This window comes from Hetaerina americana, unplaced genomic scaffold (genome assembly GCF_022747635.1).
Source record: "Hetaerina americana unplaced genomic scaffold, ioHetAmer1.1.p SCAF_9, whole genome shotgun sequence".
Classification (NCBI taxonomy): Eukaryota; Metazoa; Arthropoda; class Insecta; order Odonata; family Calopterygidae; genus Hetaerina; species Hetaerina americana.
In genome coordinates this window covers 48,422,295-48,445,353 of record NW_027287538.1, presented here as the reverse complement: position 1 = coordinate 48,445,353, position 23,059 = coordinate 48,422,295, and the positions used below count along the sequence as shown (strand labels likewise).

General features: G+C 36.0%; 2 protein-coding genes and 1 non-coding gene across 3 annotated transcripts in view; all 3 read left to right on the top strand.

Annotated features, from left to right (window-relative positions):
• The first annotated feature begins 3,611 nt into the window (after positions 1-3,611).
• Positions 3,612-18,810, top strand: LOC139698893 (uncharacterized). The gene is made up of 15 exons (XM_071597845.1): positions 3,612-3,709; positions 3,832-3,941; positions 5,178-5,228; positions 6,366-6,440; positions 7,165-7,251; positions 8,482-8,565; positions 9,571-9,660; positions 10,379-10,468; positions 11,145-11,234; positions 12,078-12,167; positions 12,631-12,726; positions 13,375-13,449; positions 14,438-14,482; positions 17,439-17,528; positions 18,225-18,810. The coding sequence occupies exons 1-15, from the start codon at positions 3,689-3,691 to the stop codon at positions 18,277-18,279; spliced, it is 1,149 nt and encodes a 382-aa protein (XP_071453946.1). The 5' UTR covers positions 3,612-3,688; the 3' UTR covers positions 18,280-18,810.
• Positions 18,811-18,969: 159 nt separating this feature from the next.
• Positions 18,970-19,042, top strand: TRNAS-GGA (transfer RNA serine (anticodon GGA)). The gene has a single exon. It is a non-coding gene; the product is annotated as a tRNA-Ser (tRNA).
• Positions 19,043-22,408: 3,366 nt separating this feature from the next.
• The window catches only part of Atg2 (Autophagy-related 2), a 64,521-nt gene continuing 63,870 nt past the window's right edge, over positions 22,409-23,059 (top strand). The window contains exon 1 of the mRNA XM_071598159.1: positions 22,409-22,912. Within this exon, the coding sequence (XP_071454260.1) occupies positions 22,745-22,912 (168 nt within the window). The 5' untranslated portion in view covers positions 22,409-22,744. The remainder of the gene's footprint in view (positions 22,913-23,059) is intronic.

The window sequence follows — 23,059 nt, the reverse complement described above, 5'->3', positions numbered from 1 at the left end:
TATTTTGTTGCCTTCTCGGTGTGCACCCCTATATTTCGAATTGCTTTGGGCGCATTGCACCACGAACAGCGTTTCCGATGTTCAGAAGCAGGGGGTATTCATCTGGAGGTCAAACTCCATGGTCGTGCACGACCAGCGTTACGTCGGGTAATTAATAAGAGTAATCCGATGATCCCAATTTCGAATATTTACCAAAATTAGCCATGTTTCTTCGTTAAAGTGATGTCAACGTGCAAGACAAGGGAGTTTGAATCGGTTTCCCCCCCTTGACTTTCAGTGAGAATAAAGTACGGGACAGCGCTCTTGTTATCCTAAAATGTCTGGATTTCCTGGCATGGAAGCTATGGGGAGTTGCATAACCTCGAAAAATTTCCCGCGCCGCGTCGAGAATCAATGCCCGTCTCCATTGCCAGCAAATACTACAAAATCGAATTTGTACAAGTGAATAACTCGTGCGCCATTGATGTATGCTAATCCCGCGTCGTTTTTATTCGTAAAGACCACTATAGGCTTTAAATCACCCGCGTTTCAAGGTCGAGCAACAAAGAGGCCAACGGCTGGCTACCCTGATACCGATCTCGGGAGGGTGGGACGAGGAGGGTCGCCCGCCGCGCAGTCCGCATCTTCTCGTCCTCGAAAGCATGATTTGGAGGGTTAGATGAACCCAGATCCTTGGAATGTATACATTGAATGCCTATCTCTCGTGCCTAGTCAACTTTAACTCGCAAAAGCTTTAATTACTGTAGCCATTGCTGTCATGGCAATCGTCAACCATATTTTATTTAAAAAAAATAAAAATTCTTTATTGATTATTTAAATTGATTATCCAGATTCGTTCTTCCCCATCGAAAAGGTTTTTTTTGACTGCGCGTTTGACTTGGGAGTTGCGATTGATTCATTCTTCGTCTATTTCCGAGGTACACAGTCTTTAGCTTGCCCAGCTACTGATGATCATTAGTGTCCCAATGCTTGAGTCATACATTTTCCGTGTAATGTATTACCTAAATTGGTTTGATTTTTAGAGATGATTTATCGCTTTGGATGAAAAATAATCTAAAAACTATTATCGTCCTTGGTTACATCAGTTTTCATTATTCGGCAGTAGCTAATTCTAAAAGTAACTAATTAAAATCTTATTTTTTCCTCTGTACAAAAAATCTTCTCCGGAACGCCAATGCCTTGAAATGTATTTTCGTTTTGACATGCCGATTATTCACATTTTATAATGGAAAAGCATGAGATCATCTTAATCATTAGATTTCAAATGATAAAAGCGGTCGCCATTACTCCGAGAGTGTTTTTTAAATTCTGGATGGCTTCTTTTCGCCACTAAGCTAATTCGATGATGCTTCTGTTGCTTTGGCTGATGAGTTCTCTTTCGCACATTTAATAGCTATTGACGCGGTCCATTTGACCTAATATTTTTTTTGTTTCCCTTCTTTCGTCATTTGATTAGTATGCATTACTGTAGCGTGATAATAAATTAGACGGATTTTATTTACCGTTTTAACGGACTTTTAGGCACATTCAAGTCACGCAGGAATTAAAAAAGCCTTTGCGCCAAGCTGACCCACGAGTACTAAATGCAGAAGAAAATCTGTTCCATAGCCCTGATTGGGTTTCCGAATGTGATAGTCAAATTGTAACCACCACATAACATTTCTGAAGTCACACTTCGTGGTTATTAAGCTAATGGGAAAAAAACAACATATAACATGTTTATGGGTAAATACCGTTGCCAAGCTGATAAATGTGCGTCAAATGTTTTCAAGGGCTCGACGAAGAGATTGGCAGAAATTCGTATCGGCGATGTGCGACGCAATGAAAGACTTGAAGTTTTTGAAAAAATACTGCAAGAAGTATTTTTAATGGTCAATTTATCCAACCCAGTTTCACTGGAATAAGCCATTAAAATGTTTCCGAACTATCAATATATTTTTCTCGAAGCATAACCAACGAACCCAACGGAATAGCAAACCACGGCGGTATTTGTGGCCGGCATCAGTGCATAAAATGCGACTGTTACTACACTTAATTAAACTGCATCACACAGTTGGAAATTAGGGTCAAGTGCGTATTTATATGGGTGGAACGTTTCCACCAATCTCTTATATTTATTCTCCCACCCTCGATGGGGACGGATAACATCGGTAGCGAGAACATTTATTTATTTTTTAACCCGGCTGAATATAGTCTAACGCCTCTCCTTGGGATTGCTCCGTGGCCATTATTTGAAAATTTCGGTTTACCTGATCATGCCTTTAGATATATTTCTAAATAATGCGCAGTTTTATTTATAAAGTCATTTGCTGATATGTTTTGCTTCCCCCAGAGCCTTCCTATATTTAGACTCACAAACAAAACATCGTTGCTTCAATATCATTTTGACTATTTTTCATTCAACAAGATTCCCTTCACATTTTTCCCTGCTAACGACTCAAAGCGCAAAGTCACCATTGATAGTATAAGAATTGGTCACGAATGTATGCAATCTTGATGGCGTCGTGTGACCTTTGAGAACTCGAGGCAATTTGCACTGACACATAGAATTGGAAAAGCTTCATGTGATGGAGTGAATCCACAATGAAATTAAAATATCCTTCGAGCATTTCTCATCCCTTATTTTGGTACTTCAAGTTCACTCTGTAAAATGGCGCACAAATTGCGGTCTTTACGGTAACGTTGAGTATGAAATATTGTAAATATTATTTTTATTTCATTGGGAAGAGGACTAATTTGCATTATCTTCTCCTCCGTACCTCTTTATTGAACTCCAACGTTTCATAAAAACTTTGAAGAATTTAATAGATTTATTAATATATATATATATATATATATATATATATATATATATATGTGACATTATACATTACATGTATAGTAAATATTAAAATCATTGACTTAAATAATAATTACACACACATTATTTACGTTTCGACGGTTATGTCGTCTCCGTTGTACGAAGAAGAATCTTTCTCCTTCTCATATTATGTGTTGGCTGTCGCTGCTTGGCGTTTCCTCCAAGCGTGTGTACACAAACACACGCACACACGCACATGTAATTTTTTCTCCTCAATGTCGTTAGGGAACCAATCTGATATTAAATGAATTGCGAAAAAGTATGACTCCTCTTTGTTGAACATGTACCTTCTTTTTCTCGCCCGGGGTTGTTCACATAAAACTTACGCGACGGCAAAGTATCGTGAACCCCCTCGAGGAATGACTCACAATTTACCCAAGCCCAAGGAGCTAAACGTCCGTGAAAGTCCTCAACGATGTGAACTTGCTTCAATCCCGACCCTCAGTTTAAGTTTTTTAGCGTCTCAGGTACTTAGCGACAAATGCGTCACTTGTGCGAGCATGATTAGGTGGGATGGAGAGGGGTTGTCGAGGAAGAAAAACATCCTTTGACGTTTCGCCACTTAGCGATTCAATCACGACGCCTCCGAGGAAGATGAACGGGGAAGGAAAGGTGCGATGGTCGGGTCGTTATTGACTCATCGATTTCAGTGCCTTGCACCGCCATCCAGAAACGTCACGCCCGCCGGACTCTGGCCGTGCGTGATCCTTCAGGGCGGGCACCTATATAACGGCCGCGGGGCGGACTTGGGCGTCAGTCACTCGATTGAGTTCGTGTTCGCCCCATCGTCCCTTCTCAAGGAATCTAGCTAAATCCCGAAAACTCAATATGAACGCCAAGTTTTTGACGGTGAGTAGAACTTGTGTCAGTTTTGCGTCTTTCAATCGGAGGGTGTCGGCAGACAATGGGGTGAATACTCGACCGAGGGCTGATGGAATGAGTGAAAAATACGTGTTCTTCTGCGTTTTCAGGTGTTGGGGGTGCTCCTGGTGGCCGCGTTCATCACGGTGGGAAGCGTGCCCATTGGGGATAGCGATGACAAGAAAACCACGAATGCGAAGCCCGGGGACTCCACCGCATCGTGAGTATTAAATCATGCGTCACGGAATTCTATTTGAAGGGACGCAGATACTAATTTGAGAGGCCCGACCGTGACTTCTGAGGCCCCAGCGAAATTTATTCGGGGTGATTGAAACATAACTGATTGGGTGCTGAGCGACTTACCAACGACTCTTTTCTGGCGGATTAAGAAGTGAACTCAGTGACATGAATATTTTGTGTGTTTCCACAATATATATAGACGCTTATATAAATGTGGATACTACTAATTTTCTTCGTCGTTTTTCTTTTGTAAAATACGACATGTGGAAAATTTCGGTCGTTCGGTGGCATAAAAAGCAAAGGCCTGTATTGATCCACTAAAAATTTCAGCACAGAAAGGTCAAATTTTATCCTTGGGTCTCGAATGCTTCTTCAAAAATTTATTCTGGTAGTTCATTCAAAAGCCTGGGCTAGTTGAGGAATATTCTTTTTACATTGATAAGATAAAAATGAGATGGAAAGCTGTATGACTTTATGGTTCATTTTGTTTCTTGAGCTGCTTAATTTTGATAGCATCTGATAAAAGAAATGAGCAAAGATGGGAATGTACATGGAGGAAACAAAAGAGTCAGGCATATGAGTTGTGGACTAGTAAAACTGCTTGGGTTAATTTCCCTCCAATTTCCTCTCACTCCAGCTTCCTGCTGTATAAATAGCATTATTCTCTCCATAAGATTTGAAGTATATGGATTTATTAGAAATAATAACCCACTAGATCAGATTTACTTTTGGGTAGAATGATAAATCAGTGTTGTTAAGTAGTACAGGAAAAAATATTTCAAAAGTAATTTATAGTTACAAAATCAGGTTTTCTTGATGGGAAAACATCAGTATAGTGTGATATCTTATAACATAACCCATTTTGTCAAGTCAAAAATGCCAGAAGATAAAACATATAATGATGATTGGGGAAATAGAAATAGCGTTAAGTTACAATAAATGAATGTTGTAAAGAAGGTGGATAGAATCAAATATGAGATAAGATTTTAAAGTTTTATTGAATTTGAAGTGAAAGCATGCACTCCAATCTATTGTAAACTTTGCTCTGTGCCTTTGTGCAATTAGTACATTGTCTTTAAATAGAATCTCTTTTGAAAGAATTGTTCATGCTAAACAAGGATTGGGGGAATACTATTGAGAAGAATTTTTGTACTGAAATCCTAACACCCATAAAGGTAACTGTATATCTGAAGTTTTTATTTTCTTTTATTTTTAGCTCCAATGTACCTAGCGCTGTGCCAACCTCAAGCCCAGTACCAAAAACAAGGTAATCACCTTATCCACATCAATCTATCACTAACCATTCATTTGACTGATTAATTGACCTAACTGATTCTCTGTTTTTCTATGTAACTTGGGGAAAAACTTCACTCTTTCTCCTACAAAATAAACCGCAATGCCCTCCTTTCCAAGGAAATGTCAATTTGTATCTTTTTTATGCGCTCATTCCCTACTATTTTTCCTCACTTGGGAGTGCTATTCTTTGGCTACTGGTCTAATTAATGCCTGCAAATTACTATGCTCAATAAACTCTTCTTTTAGGTTTATATATACTCACAACCTGTCAAGAAGTTCATTTTTCTCCATACTATGTCAAAATGCAGTGGTTAAATTTAACAACCAGGTATCTATTATGTGTTCTACAGTACTAGTGGTTCACTCCAGAAGTACCAAAGTATTATTTTATTACCATGTATAATCAATAAGTACTTAAATTATTTGAATAAGTCATCACTCTCACCTTTTGCCTTCTTAATTGGCCTTCAAGTTTACTTAAATATTTTCTGTGAAATCCATTGTCTAATTAGTCTGAATTAAATGACCTTCACCGATCCTCCCTACAATCTTTGCAGTTTTTCCCAAAACTAATTTTTCCAGTAAAAACTATTCACCTCCAAACTTTCCTACCAATATTTTCACCCAAAAGCAAGGACTGAATTCAAATCAATTGCGTTTTGCCTCAAATTCTCTGTCACAGGAAATAAAGAATGTTAATTAGGCAAGTACAAAACTTCAATACTGCACTTTATAATTATGCTCATGCTTCCCTAATGCCAATATGCATGCCAACCAATTCCTTAGCTTACCAATTTCTATAACTTGTTTCTTGTAAAAATAGGTATGCGTATTAGCATCAGCTAATTTGTGAATTATTTCTTCTTGCTTTTGTGAAAATTATCTTTCATTAGGCCTATAGGATACATAATTCTCTTTAGACTGATGAAGATTATTAATATTCCTGACAAATGTCAAATTCCATAAAATTTCAGAGACTCAAAGAGCTGAAGGGCATTTTTCAAATGAAATTTTTTTTCATCTTATTGCAAATAAAAATATTTTTAATTAAAATAAAAGACCGTGAGACAATTCCAAACATCCCTCATGGCATATTTTTATTGGTTAGGCGAGAAACTGCCAGCCCTAAACCAAGTGCTACAGCAGCCAAACCTGCTCCAGTGACTCCATCAAAGAAAAATAGGTGAGATAATTACTCAATAGATTGACAGTTATTTAGTTCTAATCATACCAACAGCAGGTGCATTCCAAAATTCACTAAAAATGCCTTAGTACTACCTTAATTTGGAACAAAAAAAGCTACTGTCACCATGGTGGTATGGCCAGATATTTTTTAATGCTTGTTGGTAGAGTTCTGGCGTATGTTAATGTAAGTTAATAAAATCTTATTTACTATTGCATATATGGTTCTAGGAAGTCATTGTGTGAAAGATAATGTTTGAAAAGTAGGTTCAATGATTTTTGTAAAATTAAGAAGTCAATTTTTAAATATTGAGACCGGTATTATTTTAACTATTTTTTTAAACGACTGAAACAGACTGTAGAACTTGGATTACTGAGAAATGTTGAACGATCGTTTTTATTAGCTCCTCCATTTTTGCTATAATCACCATTTTCTAATTTTCATGCCTCTACCTTTGCTGTGCCTGCCCCAAATCTGCATTATGCCATTATTTGGCACATTTAAATTATACCAATGCACTGCACTGTATACATTCAATAATGAATTTTCTTCTTTTTTTTTCACAATGGCATCCATTCTTCTTATTTCTACAGCTGAATGGAAGTTTGAAAAAAGGAATTTCTTTCATATTCCTACCAAATTACATATATAGTCCCTTATTTCTTTCACTCATTTAATATTTTAGCAATTTATAAAATAATTTACACCCTCATTGTATTTTCAGGCGTGAAACACAGAGCTCAACAACACCACCTTCTTCTCCTTTAAAGGCTGGATCAGATATTATTCCACCCACTCCAGGGAAAGATAAGTAAGGAAAATGTCCATCATATCATTTATTTCAAACATTTTGCTGACAAATATCAGAAGTATCTATTTAAAAATACTAAAAAGCTAACTTTCACAATCAAACTTTTCATGGCCTACATTGAATTATAATATGTATCATTCATATGACCTAGAAAGAAAATATGTGATGACTGATGTAATTATGAATACAAATTTAATCATATTTTGACAAACCTGAATCTTTAATGGAAAAACATCAGTTTTAAAAATTATACTAGTGGCATTTTGTGAGAATTTGTAGTTTTGGAATTCTCTGTAGAGCTTCCATTGAATTCTTATCATTTTGAAATCGCAGATGCATTTTTTAATCTAATTGTCATTGTAATTTTATTTGTTTGACTTATTAATTAACACACATAGAGTCAAGTGTTGAACAGTTATAATAATATAGTATTTTGAGAACTTAAATACAATTAATTACTTGGAGACTTTAATGAGAAGTTACAATATGCAACACACTTTCATTAATTACTTCTGCTTAGATATTCTTTCTTCAATACATGTTCTGTGAAATTTCACTTTACTTATTTCTTAGGTGTTCTTGAATTACCAAAGGCTAATATGAATTAAATATTAATGAGCTATTGTAAAGGTCTACCTTTGATTTACAAAGTTACATGGCATTAAATAGGAAACTTCTTGGAATGAGGTTCACCAATTAGTTAATCTTGAAGTTAGTTCCATCTTCTTCTGTCTAATTTAATGTGCGGTCTCTTTACCAACTTTCCTCATTTTCTTTTCCCTTCATTCTCAAAATATGCAATGCATTTTTTTTTTTTAATTTCTTGTAAATTTATTAGGAAATTGTAATTCAGCAGTTTGATGCATCATTGTTCATTTCTTATAATTATTTATTAATTCATTCATTTATAGAAATAAGAAATCCGAACACAATTTTAATAACATTCAATTTAGAAAAAATCACTGAGATTTCTTTCTTTTAAAAACCAATACCTACATATTTCATCATCATTTAGTGATTTACTTACAAAATAATTGTACTAACTAGATTTTTTTTAAATTTCATCTTAATATTTACTTACTTTCTTGAAATATCATCATTTTCCTTAGCTTTTGGAACATAAAAGTCTGTAAATGTGACTCTAGTGACAAGTAAGTTATTTTGTAAAAGTGAAAGAGTTAAAAGGCAAGTTTCTGCAATTTTCAATTGACATTTAACTTCTTCCCTTAGGAGGGAGGCCCAAGCACCATCTACACCTGCCCCATCCCCACAGAGGAGTGGCTCAGACCTGATTTCAACACCCGCAAAACCCAAGTGAGTGTTCACACACATTTGGAGATTAGATTAAAATCACACTTCGTCATACCCTTCAAGTCATGAATAAGGCACGTGACTAGGATCTTTCAGGATGCATCAGCCATTATTAAATTCTATTTTTGGGAAGTAGGTTTGGTAGCTGAGTAGATAGTATGACCTTCTTCCTTCATCACCTGTCAAACCAATCTTCAGGTTGATTGAAGGGATTATATGTGATGTCTAATGCACCCAAGCATTAAAAGGAGCATTAGATGACCTTATGTCATATCAATTGTTGTAATTATAATTGTTGGCCTGCACAGTCTTAGTTTTGGTAAAATCAAAAATGCCCAAGAGGGCATGGGCTATAGGCAATCACATGTGTAAAAGCAATAGTCTGTTTCCCTTATTTTATCATTTGCAAGATGTAATATGATGATAAAACTTTGTGAGATACTTGGCATCAGACGTAAACTTGAGTGTGATGTATATACTTCTTTAATATATCACCACTTAGCTCTCTTGATGAAAGGTCCAACTCCATACTCTATTCTGGCAAACAATTTTTCAGAATTAAAGCAAATCTTATCTGAAATTAATATAACCCCTAAATCAACACTTTCTTAGGTGGATGCTAGACACTTGGAGTATGTTTTATTTATAGTGTTAACTGAGTTTTGAATAACCGTCTATGGCTTATTCATTACATTATCACATGAATCTATCTTTTAAACTTTAAGTTTCATAAAGCAAGCCCACATAATTCTTAATGTAAGAGCACCATTTAAGATTTGAAATAAGAGATATTTCAAGGTACTTGGTTTGTTTTGAGTTACTTAATTCAATCTGTTCAAAGCTTGTCTATTTTATAAATACTTGATAATCAATATTTTCTAACCTTGCATTGAATTTAAAAAGTAGTCGTTATGGTGTTGACAAGGTACTATTTGAGGAACCGTTGAGAGTTCTTTCTACAGTTACATGTAGGAATTATAACCAATCCTTGTCTCTGCGTACTTATAGGAGGGAGGCCCAGGCACCAACAGCCACATCAGCTCCATCTCCGCAAAAGAGCGGCTCTGATTTATTGAAGCCAACACCCTCAAAACCCAAGTGAGTGATCAAAACATATCATAGATTAAAACTACCCTAAAGTTCATTGTCAATTTATTATTTATGCATATCCATAAAATTATATTATAAAGGAATATTAGCTTCACTTTTGGCACTTCACATATTTTGATTAAAATTTTTATATTCCAGCTTTTTATTTAATAAAACAAATATTCATGCTCAGTTTAAGAATTTGGATCAAAAGAAAAAAATCCATAATTAATAAATAGCTGTGTATTTTCCATACTTTGCAGATATGTGGGAAAATTCAAGGATATCCATGATATCCACAAAGTTATTACTGATTTTATTGTTTAAAAATAAAAATGATTATCATATTTTCCAGCATACCAAACAAAATTACTTTGAAAACAAGCAAAACTTTCATCAGTTTTTCAATTACGATAAACAATGTAATCAGGCTCACTATCCAGAAAAATTATAGCCATTATTAATCCATATCATCAAAACAAGTTAGCAACAGAATTCACAGGGAAAATATTTTATTACAAATGTGTAAATAATCCTTTATGTGGAAAATTTTGCATTATAAATAAAGTTATCTGGCTGAATATACCTAAATGGTCTGTACCAAAACTTTTAAAGTTGGAGACGGTAGTGTTTAGGTGTTGTGCTGGGATCATTTGAGGAACCATTGGGAGTTCTTTCTACTATTACATGTGGGCATTATAACCCCCTTGTCTATGCATTCTTATAGGAGGGAGGCCCAGGCACCAACAGCCACATCAGCTCCATCTCCACAGAAGAGCGGCTCTGATTTACTGAACCCAACACCCTCAAAACCCAAGTGAGTGATCAGAAGTTCATATTCTATATATTATTTTATGAAGAAATACAAGCTTAGTACTTGGGATTTAAATATTTTGACAAAATTTTAACTTTTCAGCTGGTTTTACAATAATACAAATATTTATATTCTATTTAGGAAGTTAGCGAAAAAGAAAAGTCCATAATTAAGAAATAACTTTGTATTTTCCATGCTTTGCAGAAAACTTTTAAAAATTCATGAATGTCCATACTATCCACTAAGTTATGCCTGATACCATTTTTTTAAATTAAAAATGATTATCATATGTACCAGTACACCAAACAAAAATACTTTGAAACAGGCAAAGCTTTCATCAGTTTTCCAATAATGATAAACACTGTAATCTAGCTAAATAACCAGAAAAAGCATAACGATCAAAAACTCATATCAATCAGCCAAGTGGTGAACAACTTTTACTGGGACACATCATTTTATTAAACCTGTATGTACATCAATTATTCTCTTATTTGGATTCTTTTTACATGGTAGATAAAATTATTCCGCTGAATATAAAAGGTTTGTAATCAAATCTTTTAAGTTTGGGAGGGAGGGTGTGATTAGGTGTTGCCCTTGTAATGTTTGAAGAACCATTGAGAGTTCTTTCTGCAGTTACATGTAGGAATTACAACTAATCCTTGTCTCTGCCTACTTATAGGAGGGAAGCCCAGGCACCAACAGCCACATCAGCTCCATCTCCGCAAAAGAGCGGCTCTGATTTATTGAAGCCAACACCCTCAAAACCCAAGTGAGTGATCAAAACATATCATAGATTAAAACTACCCTAAAGTTCATTGTCAATTTATTATTTATGCATATCCATAAAATTATATTATAAAGGAATATTAGCTTCACTTTTGGCACTTCACATATTTTGATTAAAATTTTTATATTTCAGCTTTTTATTTAATAAAACAAATATTCATGCTCTATTAAAGAAGTTGGACAAAAAGAAAAGTTCAAAATTTAGAAATAATTCCGTATTTAGCTTACTTTGTGGAAAAATTAGGAAAATTCAAGGTTTTTTATTTTATGCCAATCTGGAAACAACTGGATTTCGGCCCTTTACTTCAGACTATAGACATGAAATACAATAAGTGACAACCACAAACATGCAAGCCCTAGGTAGTGGAAAATCCATCTCAGCAGGAATCGAACCTGTGACCTTTGGGTTTTCAGGCAAAGAAATTTCCCTGTCATCACTAAGGCCAATATCCATAATTTTCACTAAGTTATACCTAATGATATTGTTAAAGAATAGAAATGATAATTGTATTTACCAGAAGGCCAAGCAAAATTACTTACAATTTAAGGAAAGGTTTCACTAGTTTTTCAATTACGATAAATAATGTCATCAGACTCACTAACCAGAAAATTTATAGCCATTATCAATTCATATCATTAAAACAAGTTAGAAATGGAATTAACAGAGAATACATTATTTCATTGCACATATGTAAATAATTCTTTAGGTGGAAACTTTTTGAATTGTAAATAAAGTTATCCTGTTTGTGTTTGAGGAACCAGGGAGAGTCCCTTCTACTATTATATGTGGGTATTATAACCACTCCTTGTCTCTGCCTACTTATAGGAGGGAGGCCCAGGCACCAACAGCCACGTCAGCTCCATCTCCGCAGAAGAGCAGCTCTGATTTACTGAACCCAACACCCTCAAAACCCAAGTGAGTGATCAGAGCATTCATATATCTTAGATAAAATTAAAACTACCTGAAAAGTTCGTTCTTAATAATTTTTTTTTTGCTTTTTCACAATAATATTTTGTAAATAAAATTCTAGCTTCATACTTAGGGCTTCATCTCTTGTGATTAAGAAGTTGCTCCTGAGCAAAGCTTAATTTTATCATTTCTATTTGATAAATCACACAATCTTTTAAGGGGGTTTTTTGACAAGCAATTTTGTGCAAGGGCACAAAAATTCTTATATATGGATACATTTATGGGAGATCAAGGCATGGTAATGCAGTAACCATTATTGAAGATATGAATGGACCGATTCCTCTATACCCTGATGAGGCAGTTATTCTGATACATGTTGTTACAAGGTCAATTTTCTTTGTCATGCATGAATATTGAGAGAGAATGGTCATGCAATAGGGAATTTTCATGGGCTTGCAATCTTTTCCAGGAGAGAGGCACAATCTCCAGGATCACCTGCACCAACATCCTCATCTCCACAGAAGAGTGGATCTGATGTGTTGAAGCCAGTGCCGGCAAAAACCAAGTGAGTGGCTTGTGAACACCATTTTTATAATTTCAGAATTTGTGAAATTTAACATGCACTTACATATCCTGTAACAAATGTCATTAAAATTCAATGTACATTTTTTCTGCATGCAAATTTATGCTGAAAGCTGAAAACATTACTCTTACAATCAGATTTCCTTCAAATCTTTGTGTATTTCTCATTTACCTTCTCCTTGGAATTTGTAATAATAGTCAGTGAACAAATTGTGTTAGGCGAATCCCTTTATGTGGCATAGTAGTAATATGCCATCTCAAGCTCACTCATAATATTAATTATGAGTAATTTTCTTGGAATATCATTATTTTTGAACCTTTGCATCATTTCACTTCAGACAAGGTTATTTCAGAATGCCATCTAGATATGCTCCCAAAATGTATGTGTTTGTCAAACAACCAGCTGAGTGTGTAATGTTTTTGATATTTTTATTGTAGACCACCAATATATGTTCGTGATTCATTTCATGATTGTGCTCAAGCTATTGCAGCATTTTCTCAATTTCATTTAAATATGTGCATGGTATATTTATTTTGATTATTCAAAACATTTTACTCCCTCTTATGTACCATAATTAGATGTAATTCTTCTTCTAATTGACCATTTTGTGATATAATTTTATCATTTAAGGCGAGATTCCCCTACTGCTGCCCCTGGATCCAAGCCTTCAAGCCAGACACTCAGCACTCATAATGCTGGATTGAAGTAAGTTAGGCAGAAAATAAAAATACAAAAAATGATATAATTATATAACATCACTATTATCACTGAAGTAAATATTTCATATTATTAGTTATATTCCCGCCAATGATTCAACCCTGGTAAAAATGATTCACTAAGAATTCTGTTGAAATAGTTCATTGTACTTTTAACATTTGAATGTATCCAGCACTGAATTTATCACTCATTGAGCTTAAAAATAGCTCGTAGCAGTTCCTTGCGAAGTATATAAAATGTAAAATATGTAATAATTAGCAGTCATCCTAAAACTTTCAAGTTCTAAATATACATCCATGATCATGAGTGTATCACCGCAGAAACTATGTTAGCTACAAAATTTTTATCTAATATATTTTCAATCGTGGGTCGCGGCAGTCCAGTGGGTAGAGCGTTGGACTGCTGACTGGAGGGTCCCGGGTTCGATTCCCGGGCAAGGCACTCTGGGCACCTGCAGCTCCACCCAAGCTAAAGTGATTTTTCGGGTACCAGGTCTTCCTGGGAAACCATAACCGGCACAGGGAAAGGAACTGGCCCCCCTACCCTGATGTGTGAATTTCACACGCCGTATAGGGCTTAGTACTGGGTGATCTCTACCATCACCTACTAAACCAACCTTCTTGTTGATTACTGTGTGTGTTATATTTTCAATCACCTAAGGAATTAAGCAATCAAGTTTTCATTTGCTATTATGGACATTAAAGTTGATAACTTAACCATGAAAATCACCTAAAAATCAACTATATCCACAATACTGAAATGATATATGTATTTCAAGAAGGTATGACAAGTCTGTAATTTCCATGCCTTAGAAAAATGGACATGGTTCAGAATGCACTTAGCCTGTTAAAAAATTAGGCATAGAATTAGTTTTAATTTAGGTGACCTAAAATGGCTTATATTGTGATATCATGTCAGGTAAGAATTTAATTAAGTAAAAGGTAATTTAATAAAACAATTGGCATTCACTTTCCAGGCAAGATTCAACTGCTGCAACTCTACCAAAGCCCTCAAAGACAAGGTAAGAAATTGAATTAACTATCTATTTAACTTCAAAACAATATTATAAATTGGTATGATGTCATTATTTAAGGCATGAATTAGAATTCATTTACATGCATCATCCTTTACAAGATATCTTAATACTGCATCCCAATAAGCCATCATATGTTAGTCACCCTACAACGTAACCAAATGATCTCCCTAATGTAATGCAGGAATAATCGAACTTTTAAGAGAATGCACATGAGACTCAGTTGCCTCCCTGCTTTTCCCATTCGTTTAAACCTTGAATTAGAGCACCTAATGATTTAGGAAAATCACCCTGTGGGCTTGTCTAGTGTTGGTACATAATTTAACGTAATTAACATCATTTAAAGGAAGTATAATAATTACAGATTGGCTTTTCTTTCTAATGGGGCAATACTTATCCTTAGTCCATATTATTTCCATTTATATTTTTCCAGTGGGCCAAGTCTTGATTTTATAACCTCATATAAGAGGCTTCCATTCTAGGTTAGCCAATAGTTGTGTGATACTTACATATGATGATTTTCAACCAATTGAATAGCTTCCCTTAGCTAAATCCACTAATCATATCCTTCTCAATTGGGTCCCAAATGCTGAGTGTATCGTATATTTAAGATGAAACCTAAATAATTTAAATTACATCTCTCCTCAAATGTTTCATTTCAGTATTCCCTCAGTATTCATTTAATGTCATTGTTTCTTTTATGCATATCATCTGATGTTTCAAATATGTTACCTCCTCATTAGTTCCAATTTTTGCATGTCAATCAAATATTTCACTTGGCCTGCTATTCTCATTTCTAACTTTCTTGAGTCTAGATGTTTGAGGGCAATGGGATTTCTTTTCCCCCCAGTATATTTACATGTCTTGTTCCATGGCCAAGTTTCATGCAGTTACCACCCTTTATATAGCTGCAATGTTTTTCAAATGATATAATAAGGGTGAATGAGGGTGGGGGCTAAATGTGGAGTACATCTATAAGAAAGCTTTCAAAACTCTTCATTGGGTAATGAGAAACCTCAAAGGGAGCGTTAGAGCAACCAAGGAGAAGGCTTATCAGACCCTAGTAAGACCAATTTTAGAGTACGCTTCTCTTGTATGGGACCCTCATGAAGAAGGTCATATTAAAAAACTGGAAAAGGTGCAAAGAAAGGCTGCCCGATATGTACTGGGGAAGCATAGGAGGATGGAGAGTGTGTCTGACATGCTAGAAACGCTGGCCTGGGAACCTCTAGAATCTAGAAGAAAAGTAAGGAGACTTTGTGGAATGTTCCGAATTTTGAAGGGGGAGAAAGCTTGGGCAGATCTTAGGAAAGAATCACAAATTTAAGATAAAATGCCGGGCATAGAAAACAAATTAAAAAAAATTTCTTTTCTGAATAGAACAATTGTTGAGTGGAACACCTTACCTGCAAAAATATTCGAGCCCTTTCCTAACAGAGTGTATACTTTTAAGAATAGATGTAAGGCATTGTCGCAAGTATGCGACATGGTTCTCCCTTCCTGGCTCCTCCGACTACCCACCCCAAGCAATCAACGACGCACTGTTGCAGGTGTACAACAATAGTATTCCTCCCTGGTTTTCCCCAAAACTCCCAAGCAACCAACGACAATGTTTCCAAGCGATCAACAACAATAGTATTCCTCCCCAGGGTTTTTCCCCAAAACTCCCACGTGACCAACAACAATGCTCCTAAGTTGGGTATAAAAGCCCTGATCGCGGGGCGAAAAGCAGTCAGTGGTTATCTGGCGGTGACCGGTAGGGCACGAAGCTTCGGCAGTGTTGCGCTTGTCGCGACAGCGTGTCCTATTCTTGACTCATCTTGGACGAGGGCTCCGCCCAGGTTACGTTCGTCGTGACCGCGTCCAACCTGCCTACACCCTTTCCCAGGTAAGGGTCAGTTGGTTATCTGGTGGTGACCGGTAGGGCACGATACTTCGGCTATGTTGCGCTTGTCGCGACAGCGTGTCCTATTTTCTGACTCAACTTCGGACGAGGGCTCTGCCCAGGTTATGCGTGTCGTGACTGCGTCCGCCCTGCCATACCCCCTTCCTGACGGACGCGCGTTGGTGTACTGAGGGTCTAGCCATCCATAAATTGCGTATATCTTTGTAAATGGTGCATTTTAACTGTATTTTGTATAATAAACGATTGTTTGGGTAACACTCGGTGTAGTAATTCTGACTTTCCCCGATACCCTTTGTGTCGCACCATTTAGGAACGCCCCTTGCGACAGCATATATGTAATAATTTGATTGATGTGTGGTGTATGGTATTATATGTAATAGCTTAATTTTTTTTAATTTATCTTTTTTTTTCTTGCTGATTAATGGTTGTAAATGGGATGGGGATTCACTAGTTTTGTTAAAGAGATTTGTGTTTTGAAATCTGGTTTTATGTATTATCTTTTGCAATTATTTGGGACTTGTGTGCCACCTGACAATGTCTATTAGCACATGTGCATTTTTAATAATAATAATAATAGAGCTTAAAATCAAAATTCAGATTCTAGTCAATCACAGCTTACATGTTTTATCTGGAGTAGGCAAAAAACACTGCAGGCAAAAAATAACCAATCTTAACAGATCGTTTTCAGAGCCAGCAGTATTCACAATTCATGATCGTGATAGTGGAAAAGTGTTAACACTTGAGCAACTTTCAATTAGATTAGACCCAATTGTACTCTAGTTTAAAAAAATTGCAAATGGTAAATTTCTTGGATGGCTGATGACATTACACCCCCTGCCATATATCCTTGTGATAGCTTGCAGGGTAATTTGCAATAGTTGAACCTGGGGTTATCATTGGAAACATGATCAATATAACTCCTTGAAATGAGGCTTCTTGCATTCTTTTATTAATGGATAAAAGTGAATTCTCATAATGCAGAGTCAAGATCATTATCTTACTTTGTGGTCACTAACTACTAAACTTTGTGCTTTACAGACGTGGTGCTCCATCACCTGGAACTACTAAGCAGCCTCCTCTAGCAAAGACAAATCCATCAGCTCAAAAAGTAACACCTTCAAAGCCAAAGTAAACAATTTTTGCTTATATTTTTAAAGTTTAAGATTATATCACAGTAAAATGGTATACTGCATAGAGTCATGTTCTCACTTGCACATTCCTTTAGCATAGTTCATGAAAGTAACTTAAGCTCTAATAATTTCTTGATTGGATATGTGAAACAGTAATTTAAGTATGCAGGAGATGAAAGGTTAGGCATGCTGAGTAATCATAATACTTGAATCCCGCAAAATGGCTTCGTCAAAAACTTAACCTACAATTTTATTCCAAAGAAACTGAGGGAGATACTGCAACAGTAACTTTCAACGGAGCCATCCGCTAATGTGCATTTCAGTGCAACAATTTCAGAGTGCAAAATTTCAGAGTTTAAGAGGACACCTCGATAGCTTAAATGGCTAAAGTACTTGACCGGATATTGAGGGATCTGAGTTCGAATCCCAGTCAAGGCGAATGATTTTTTCACTATGAAATTGTTGCATTGAACTACATTGTTATTGTTTCATGAAATGACTGATTGATGATTTGTAACCTATTTGTGTTCCCAAAGCATGATGATACTTTGTGTGCAATTGTATTCTCTTGTAATTGTGTCACTGTTTTGCATGTGCACATTGGTGAGGACTCTATGTGGGCAATTGGTACTAATAATTGTCTTTTAAAGGGTTTCAACAAAATTCTGTGATTGAGATTGTTTCCTCTTTGCAGGCGTGATGTCACCACATCTGCACCCCAGGCAGCAAAGGAAACTGCAAAGCCTTGAGAAAAGTCAATGAAAGTGTTTGTTGATGCAGTTCCTAATCTCTTAATGTTGCTAGAAAGAGATGCAAAAGACTAGAAACTGATTCTAAAAGTGTGAAAGTTCAATAGTCACTCATGACTTTTCTTTAAAAGAAGACATCAATTCATCTTTGATTGTTACACATGGTCTAAGAGTGAGTTTCTCTTCCATTTTTCAATTGGACAGAATGAACTCACTTCTCTTTACCTGATTACAAATTTCACATAACATCCTTCACTAGCACTAGAGCTTTATCAAGATTATTCCAAAATATTCCTTTCTCGTGATTCACCATGGAATCACTCCTTTTAAATCTTTCACAAATTGTTTAATCACATGTTTTATCGATGTAAATAATGAGTGTTCCTCAAGATGGCTTGTTTGTTGTCACTTTAGAGAGTGCTATAAATTAGATGGTAGAATGAAGTGTGATTTTAACTGTTGTTCACATGTGGACTTTGTGAATTCTAAATACAGAGAAGTGTAAAGTTATCAGCTGAATAAATTTTTATTGAAACTATTAAAAATGTGTCTGACGATTATTCATGGCTGGACCTCGTGGACTGTGGTGCGTCGCGCACGACTAAGGATGCCTGTGACATTGTAAGTACGGTATTTCGTCTCAACATCTTGTTCCTTTAAAAGCCCCAAAATTTCAGAGTTTAAGAGGATGCCTCGATAGCTTAATTGGCTAAAGCTCTCGACTGGATATTGAGGGATCTGGGTTCGAATCCCAGTCAAGGCGAATGATTTTTATAATCTGTAATTGTTACATTGAAATTCCTTATTAACTGCATAAGAATTCATGGTGGAATTCAATTGTGACATAGCTTGCACATATTATAATAATCGGTCATAATAATAATTATCAGTCATCAATTAATTAAGGTAGATTTTGGATGGGCACAAGCTACTAAACAATACTCTTGTCTAACCTGACGAAATGCAACCCAGCATCCTACTCTACAACAAAGTCTCTCTTCATCTCCCTATACTTCCTTCTTCTATCCCTTAATCCCGTTCAACATCCTGATTCTTTTCCTACCCCTTCCTCGTTTGCCTAACATTCTTCCCTCTATCACAGTCTCCAACAACCCACTGCCAATCAATATGCTTTGCATCGATTTTTCCCATCTCCTCATGATTTCTCCCAACAATCCCTCTCCTTCCCCACCATACCCATCACTCCCTCTTTTGTTTTCCTTTCTACCCACTTCACCTTCTTCATCCTCCTTCACATCCATATTTCCAAAGTCTCCAATCTATGCCAATCATCCTGATTCAATGACCATGTTTCTGCGCCATACATAACTATGCTCCATATTAAAGTTTTGACCTACCTTTTCTTAACATCATTACTTGTCATCACTGCCACAAATTCTCTCCTCCTTGTGAAAGCTTCTTTACAAAACACAATTCTTCTCCTTATATCCCTACTACTTGGACCATTTTGGTCCAAAACTCTTCTGAGATACATTAACCGTTCCATTTGCTCTAGTTTTTGCCTCCCTTTTTTAACGTTTGACTTAGCCTTTTTCTTTCTGGAAAACTGCATAATCTTTGTTTTATTTATATTGATTCTCATCCCATATCTATCACACTGAATTACCAATTCACTCAATAATGCTTGCAACCCCTTGGCTGACTGACAGACTAGAATTTATTCATCTAAAAACCAAACTGATTTTATGAATTCCTCACTTACTTTCATTCCTATCTCCAGTTCTTCCCATACCCCTTCAATCATTTCCTCCACATATACGTTACACAGCACCAGTGATAATGGACAACCCTTCCTTACTCCTCTTCCTAACACTGCCCATCTGGACTCTCCACCCCCACTCTCACCTGAGCAGTCTGAGATATGTACAGGTTGCAGATTAGTCTCCTATCCCTCTAATCAATTTCTATTTTATGCAATATATTCAATACTTTTTCCCAATTCACTCTATCAAAGGCCTTTTTGAAATCTATGAAACAGGCCAAAACACTCACTCATGTATTCTAAGATTTACTTCTGGTATGTTCCTCTCTATAAGTCTGATTACTGCAATGGCATCATGCGTGCCTCTTTCCATCCTGAAACCAAACTGATCATCCCCTAATTAATCATTTGCCTTGCTCTCCATCCTCTTGATGTTGATCCTGAGAATTACTTTAAAGATCTTGGGAAATACAGCTGCATGCAAAATCAAATTTCTTGTTTGATCCTCCACACATATGGCTGCCTTTACATTCACATACAGTGAAAATCGAGGGTATTTTGTCTTCATAACCTTTATTACTTCTGAAATAATAAATTAATCTAAATAATTAAAACGTGAAAAATCAAAATAATCATGAATTTCCATGTATTAAATGGACAATTTTTATTAAATTATTTTGATGGACATAATTTTTATAAAATTTCAAAATGTGATAGCAAACCACACAGAGGGTTAAAAGGTACATTCACAGCAGCCTACCGTGTGTATGTACTTGTACTAGGTATGCTCATAGTAGCAAAAGGGTTAAGCACTGAGGAGTCAATGAGAGCTGTGGTCAAGAGAGAGCTATATTGCAGAAACCATGTACTCGGGTGAAGAGATAGTGCATATTTCAAAAGTTATTTGAGATTATTTGTTCCCACAGGCATTCCTTTGGATGTAATGTCAGGTGTGATATAATCCTCGCTCAACTCCTCAAGGAACAAGTACAATTACACATACAAAGTTCTCAAGGTGAAAATCATGGGTAAGAACAATGCCCTAAGCTTTTGGTCAAGGCATTAAAAAATTACTTGAAAAAACAATACTGCAATTGGCAAATTTCGACCACTAAGTGATGCTCTTTAGTGAACTAAACTAGTAATGTGAATTTTTAGATGCACGGAATCCAGTAATTTACAGTGATAAGGTTTAGATGATTTAGCGTTTTACTGATAGTGGAAGGGGTCAGGGAGTGAAGCAGGAAGTGAAGAAAGGAATGAGGGGAAGGAACTATAGAGATGAAAACACCTCTATTGCTTAATGTCTAGTTCTGGTGTGTCAGGGGAAATAATGGGGAAGATGGATGAGGACTTGAATCATTGCTCATTAGATAACCTTTTTCTTTACAAATTTAGAGATTTTCTTATCGATCCTGTAAATGGCCGGGTAGATATTGGTTTAGGTTGATCAATTTAAAGCAACATTAAAGATGAAGCAACTCAGACCTGTGACACTATATTTAGGCATTGGACTGAGGCTTCAATTACTTACTGTGGCTTTTTCTTGTTTTAAGTCTTGTCACTTCTTAAGATTATAAGGATGGCGTGGGGAGGCCTATTATTCTTTTGTGAGATATGAGTTAAGAAATGACTTAGCAGCTTTTAGGTCAGGAGATGAGAACACAACTCTCAGTGGGGTATCCAATTGCCCACTAACCTATGGGTTGGGCTGAGGAAGTTTGGTATGCTCAATCCGAGAGATATAGTATTCTGCCAGGGTGGATCAAGGTGACTAATTGTAAGCACCAAGAAGCTTGACGATTGCAGGTATATTGGTAGGAATTATTCAAAGTGCTGCACTCAAGATTTGGTTTATATTCAATATCTTCTTTTAATTCCCATCCAGATAAATTTTTTTGGCTACCATTTGTTTCCAGTGTACTTATGCAAATGTATATAATCCTAATAACATAGATATTTCTGGTTTCTAAGTTCTAGTACCATTTTTTGACACATGAATGGGAGATGTTGCTGTTTCCGAGTTCCTTACGATTAAAATCCATAACTCAGAGTCCAAAATTTTGAAAATGTAATTTCTTCCCTTGTACCACAGCACATTATATCATTTTCGCATTATTTTGGTTGAACTGCACTGGATATTTAACCATTTTGGTCCCAAGAGGATGTTAATTATTGATTTCAATCATTGAGGAACCAGTCTTAATCCCCACAACTGGCTCATAAATACCAAATAATTAGACCATAATATTTTAATTTATTTTTTCTCCATAATTTGTTATAACTCACGACATACGATGGACTTAAAAATAATAACTGCTAACTGCCGCGTGGAAATATGAAGTGCTCGTCATTAAATTTCCCTCCAATCTTCAGTACATTAGGTGCCATGCCCAGCAGTTTTTGGTAGCTCACTCCTTCCCTAGATGACACCTCATGCACGAAGTCGAATGAGGTTGTTTTCTTGTCACAGCTGTTTCGCCCACCAACAATAGAAAATGAAGGCAAGTCAAGCCCACATGTAAATATTTACTTCGATGCAGCTGCGTTGTACAGGACGTCATTTCCTGTTATTTTTCTTTTGTTTTTTGTAAAGAAAACAAATGACGTCACTATGAATGCATTGTATTGGGTGCGAGCAGAAGGTAAGGGTGAGAAATTTACGCTATGAAACGCATATTAATGCGTGTAAGGTTTAGCAATTATTTTGCACTCTTTGATGCGTGAAGAGTAGTTCTTACCATGCCGTGGTATTTACCGTGGTCAGATAGTTTAAAAAAGCGAGCATGTAGGTATCTTCTTCAAAGATATCTTGGACAATTTTTAGAAGAAAAGTTGACCTTGGATCAGCTGACTGTCGATCTATACAATGGCACTGGAACTGTTCGGGATGTAACCCTAGATGTCCAAGTAAGTAGTTTGTTCTTAAGCGATTGATGTTTGTGGCTTTCGAAAGAAGTGTAATGCTACAGTATTTTTAGGAAGAAATACTTCGGTATGCGGAAGTTGTACTAAACACTACGTCGTAATTTAAGGCTATATAAGTTTCTTTAATAA